Source organism: Sinocyclocheilus anshuiensis, unplaced genomic scaffold (genome assembly GCF_001515605.1).
Source record: "Sinocyclocheilus anshuiensis isolate Anshui unplaced genomic scaffold, SAMN03320099.WGS_v1.1 scaffold1081, whole genome shotgun sequence".
Taxonomy (NCBI): domain Eukaryota; kingdom Metazoa; phylum Chordata; class Actinopteri; order Cypriniformes; family Cyprinidae; genus Sinocyclocheilus; species Sinocyclocheilus anshuiensis.
The window spans coordinates 53,182-58,832 of record NW_015555831.1 but is presented as its reverse complement, the minus strand read 5'-3'; the positions used below and the strand labels follow the sequence as shown (position 1 = coordinate 58,832).

At 40.8% G+C, this 5,651-nt stretch overlaps 1 protein-coding gene across 1 annotated transcript in view; it reads left to right on the top strand.

The window, feature by feature from the left end:
• LOC107675388 (probable E3 ubiquitin-protein ligase HECTD4) overlaps positions 1-5,651 on the top strand; it is a 110,480-nt gene that overhangs the window by 86,341 nt on the left and 18,488 nt on the right. Inside the window, exons 55-60 of the mRNA XM_016469699.1 lie at positions 224-429; positions 1,696-1,826; positions 2,074-2,279; positions 3,276-3,455; positions 3,563-4,164; positions 4,226-5,110. Coding sequence (XP_016325185.1) covers positions 224-429; positions 1,696-1,826; positions 2,074-2,279; positions 3,276-3,455; positions 3,563-4,164; positions 4,226-5,110 — 2,210 coding nt within the window. The remainder of the gene's footprint in view (positions 1-223; positions 430-1,695; positions 1,827-2,073; positions 2,280-3,275; positions 3,456-3,562; positions 4,165-4,225; positions 5,111-5,651) is intronic.

Below are 5,651 nucleotides of genomic sequence, written 5' to 3'. Positions count from 1 at the left end.
CTGACGGCACCCATTCACTGCAGAGCATCCATTAGTGAGCAAGTGATGCAATGCTACATTTCTCCAAATCTGTTAAAGAAACAAACTCCATCTTGGATGGCCTGAGGTTGAGTAAATGTTCAGCAAATTGTAATTTTTGGGTGAACTGTTCCTTTAATACATACTAGGAAAAACAATCAAAACTCACTTTTCTGTGTTTGTTGATTTGCCTTGGCGTCTGTAGATGGCAGAATCAGCTCAAACTCTATTCTGCTGGCTCAGTCTGTCCTCCACGAGCTGCAGGGCGAGAGCTGCTCCCCGACCGAGCTCTTCTATCAGGGAAACGCTCAGAGCATCCGCGAGTGGCTGACGGTGGCCATCAGCAGAGCCCTGCATCAGGGAGAGGACAGCCTCCTCGAGCTCACTAAACAGATCTGCTGCTTCCTGCAGGTACCAACGCCTCACAACTGATCTGTGCACGATTATGCATTTTTCTCTGCAGGGATACATTATTATTATTATTATCATTATTATTCTAAAAATGATGATTTTTATTTTATAAAAATTGATTGACAGAAGAGATCAGTGTTATTTTAGTATAATTTGATATATTATTATAGTTTTTGTTAGTATTTTAAATTAAATGTTATTTTTATATATTTTAATTTTAATTACACTGTAACAAGGACACCTTAAAATAAAGTGTAACCATTTATTTCAGTTAATGTTTATTATATTTCTACTAATGAAAATGTTTATAATGGTTTTTGTTTTAGTTAACGATAATTAAAAAAAAAAAAACATTTACTTTTCTAAAGCTCCCAAAATAAAACTATTATTTGACTCTTAATATTATTTTCTCTTTATTTGTGATCAGAAATACTGTAATTTAGATATTAACAATTACTGGAGCATTACTGAGAATATTATAAATTACTTTGCAAATATTCATTGCAAATTAAACGTCATATTCTGTGATATTTAAATGAATCCAACAGTCAAATGATTATTACTTGTTATTAACCATTATTAAAACAATAATTTAAAATGTACTTTATTATAAGATGATGACACTAACTTTGCAACATCAACATTGCTGTTGACCTAAATTGAATCAACTTTTAATTGATTTGAGCTGAATAATGTTGAGAAGACTCTATTTTCTTCTCTAGAGCTGATTTACAGCTGAATTTGATGAATTTGTCATAATTGGTGAATTTTACAACACTAACTGCTATTTTTCTGTTTATTAATGTAAAGCATCTTTGAAACTATTTGTTTTTTATAAAGCGCTGTGTGTGTGTGTGTGTGTGTGTGTGTGTGTGTGTGTGTGTGCGTGTGCGTGCGTGTGCGTGCGTGTGTGTGCGTGTGTGTGTGTGTGAGGAGAGGGGTAGTGGGTGTGTGAGTGTGTGTTAGCGTCAGCCAGGGAAGCATATTCAACACCAGCATGTTTAAGAATGCAAGCCAGCTGCGTGTGTGTGCGTGCGTGTGCGTGCGCGTGCGTGTGCGTGCGCGCGTGTGCGTGCGCGCGTGTGTGTGCGTGTGTGTGCGTGCGCGCGTGTGTGTGTGCGTGCAACTTTAAAGTAAAACTATATTTCACATAAAAATTGTGTTACACGTGTATGTTAAGAAACATATGGAAGTTAAATTAATCTCTGTTAAATGATTATTAGTTGTTTTTGTGGTTATATTTTTTTATGATCGCTAAAATTTCAGAGCGCTCCAGAGCAGTTCACACTGGAAGAGTTTCCCATCTCAGAATCCAAGGTCAGCATGGACGTGAACTTCCCTGGTGCCGCCTTTGTGGTCGTCTCTTGCAAAGAGAGCCAACTCAGCTGCCGCAAAGAGTGAGTTCTTACAGATTATAATTTTAGCTAGTTATAACTCCGAGACAAGACAACATTAGCTGTGTTTTCTCTATGGATGTCACAAGCACTCATGTTATTGAATGACCTTTTTTTGTATCTTGCTTTCATTAAGCAGTGAGTTTTGCATAGTGCAAGACTACTTTATTTTTTTATTTTTTTATTTTTTTTAATATGGACGTTTTCTGTCTAAATGCTCTATATGCTCACATGTGTATTTTTCTCTTAGTTCCTCTCTATATAAGGCCCCTTGGACTCGTGTAATGGTGTATGGACTTGGTCATAAGGTGCGGCGAAATGGCCAGCTGAATCTGATGGAGGCAGTGTGCTACCCGCTGGACGCTTCCCCGTCCAATACAGGACTCACCCCTCCACCCACAGCCAACCAGTATCCCAGCATCATCATCCCCACTGACAAAGTGCATGTCAAACTAGGCATGTCAATAACATGTTACATTGTTAGATACATTTTTGGATTTCAGCTACTCTTAAGGTTTTACACAGTATGTTCAATACACATAAAAATATTTTGTATTATATAATACTCTATACAGTAGTTAGCAAAGGGGCCACTTAAATCAGCATCTGGGGAATCTCTTGTAAAAAAAAAAAAGTGTGCTTAATTGTATTGAATGCACACTTGTAGTGTATTTCAAATCTTATTAGTGTATTTAAAAAAAACTGTATTTACTGATAATATAAAATAAAACGCCACTTAAGTGACTTAAAGTGAGACACTTTCATGACTTTTTCTTAACACACTTAAGTACACTTAAAAAGCACACTTTGTAATAATGTCAAATTAAAAGTTTTACTTTGAAGTACTTTTGAAATCGTTTTAAAAATCTTTAGTCATACTTTAAAGAAGTGCACTTATTTTGATGTTATGACTAACATAATAAAGCACATGTACTTGATAATATTTTTTTAAGATTACATTTAAGGTTAATATATTTTAAATGCACTAAATTGCAACCTCATTGTTATAAAGGTGTAGTTACAAATATATTTAAATACATGACTTATACGTTTCAGTAGAAGTTACATTAAACATATTTAAGTTTCCCGTAAATTATTGTTTCATATTTCAAAGACAATAGAATAAAGATGTACTTGAGTCCTACTTAAGTACATCAAAAAAGCAGTCCAAAGTTCAGCTAATTGCATTTAACAGAAACTTAAAAACAATTTTCATTCATTTGCAATTAACATTCAGTTGGCACTTAAGTATTTTCTTTTAAAATGTATTATTTCCGTAATAAGTACTCTTTTTGGAAGTATGCTAAAGTGTACTTCTTTTTCACAAGGGTAGGCTGCATGCTCAAAGTCTAGTGTGACCACAGCATATGATCAGTAAGATACACTTAGAAAATAGAGGGTGATTTTCCTTTTCATGGCATATTTAACTCATATTCTGGTCACTGTCTTCAGGTGTATCTCCCCCTCCTGGTGCAGTGCTGGTATTGCACTCGTTGCCTCTTGAGTTTCCCTTGGCCTTGGCCTTTGCTGAACAGCTGCTAACCTACACCATAGGGGAAACCATTGACCGCTCTGAGGATGAGCTGGACACTGTGCCCACTTCTGTGCTTATGCAGGTTGTAGAGTTGCTGGGTAAGAAATGTTCATTTATTTTGCCCCGAGGGTCCCATGAAGCATACTATTAAAACTTCCAGTGCAGTTCCATTTTTCAGCATCACATTTGCTGTGTCTGTCTTTAGGTGGGCTTCTGTGGACCACCGATATTGCGCCGTGCATCAAGGAGCTGATCTTCCACTTGCTTGCAGAGCTTCTCCGCAAGATCCATGCCTTCGAGCGTCGCAAAACCCCCTCGGGTCTGTCTAGCCACATTACATTGCTTCTCAACCCTTGCCTAACAGTCCTTATGGTTCTTCAATCCGAGCTGCGAAAACTTTACGACCACGAGACCCAAAGTTGGGGGCTAGTTAGCGGAGGTTCCTGCACTTCCGCAGCGGGTAGCAGCGGAGCGCTTGCGCTCGTCACCGAGCGGAGCCGTTTCTCAACCTACTTCCATGCCCTGATGGAGGTGTGTCTGGCAGTCGCCGAAGTGACTCTGCCGCTCAGTACAGGTGCAGGGATTTCGGCGGTAGGCGCCCCTTCGTCCACGAGCACCGCTAACTGTAGCGATTCCTCGTCCTCTTCGTCGTCCTCTCCGGGCCAGACGCCCCAAAGTCCAAGCTTGCTTTCGAAGCGCAAAAAGGTGAAGCTAAAGCGTGAACGGGCAGCAGTCACCGTTACTTCGGCAGCTGCCGTCTCAGGGAAACATGGTTCTGGAAGTGGAGCGAGACCATCAGGCCCCTTCGTCCACGAGCACCGCTAACTGTAGCGATTCCTCGTCCTCTTCGTCGTCCTCTCCGGGCCAGACGCCCAAAAGTCCAAGCTTGCTTTCGAAGCGCAAAAAGGTGAAGCTAAAGCGTGAACGTGCAGCAGTCACCGGTACTTCGGCAGCTGCCATCTCAGGGAAACATGGTTCTGGAAGTGGAGCGAGACCATCAGAATGTGACAGTGCTTTACTAAACATGGCCGGAGGGAAGCCAGAGGACATGCTGTGGTTTCACCGTGGGTTGACGTTACTCTTGATTTTGCGGCACCTTGCTAAAAAGGACCCGCAAGGTCTGGGCGTCACTGAAGATGCGGTTGCAGATGCTTGCCAAGCCTTGGTTGGCTCCACCGCTCACAGTCGTTTGCTCGTGCTCTCAGGAATCCCCACTCACTTGGAGGAATCTGTGGTGCGCAATGCAATCCGAAGGGCTTGCAACGCGCACGGCGGTCTCTTCAAGGATGAGATCTTTATTCCGGTTCAGGAGGAGGACCCTAAAAAAGCCAAAGCTGAAACTTCAGGTATTTCCCAAGGTGCAAAGCGAGATTGCACTGCAGGAAGCCCAAATAGCAACAGCGCAACGCCAGCAATGAGTGCCTCAGCTTCAGCGAGCCAGACGTCGGTCTCCGGCTCTTTACAGGGAGCTTCCAGGGCTGCCGGTGAGCTGCTAGTGAACCAAGAGCTGGTAACCCCTCAAATAGCACCTTCCCAGCCACATGCACCGCTGGATCCCCGCATGGTCTCCAGTCAGGAGAGTCTGGATGTGTCTCTTTGTAGCACAGGAAGTCAAGGTAGTCTCGGCAGCATTGGGGAGCAGTTGGATAGTGGTGCGACGTCAGTCTCAGATGGGAGTTCCATGTACACAGTTGCCTCGCCAGACATCCATGCCAGTGTGACACGACCAATCAAAGGCTATGCTGTCATAGAGGTAGGTGGGACAAACAACAATAATATAATATGAGTGGTGTTTACAAGCAACTTTATTACTATTGTTCATATGTAGAGTTAAATTAGAGTTGTTTTTATTGGTATGGTATACCATGCTCATGTTTCAAATTAATTGAAATGATTTTTTTTACTTAAATTGCTTTTGCAAATAAGCACATAATAACACAAGACGTTTGACAATTTTTATTTTACGGAAAAGTATGGAAAACTGAAAATGTACTGTTCCTGTACATGTGTATTGATCGACTGTTATATTGCAAGGCCAATATATCGGCTGATATTTGGCATTTTTTAATTATCAGTATTGGCCATTAAATTTTTGCCAAGGTGGATATATCGGCTGATATTTAGCCTTTTTTTCATTATCAGTATCAGTTATGTTTTTGCCAAAGCTGATAGCCTATATTTGGCTTTTTTTTGTATTACCAGTATTGGCCATTAAGTTTTTGCCAAAGCCGATATATCGGCCGATATTTGGCCTTTTTTTTTTTTTTAATTATCAGCAACCGGCTTTTAAATTT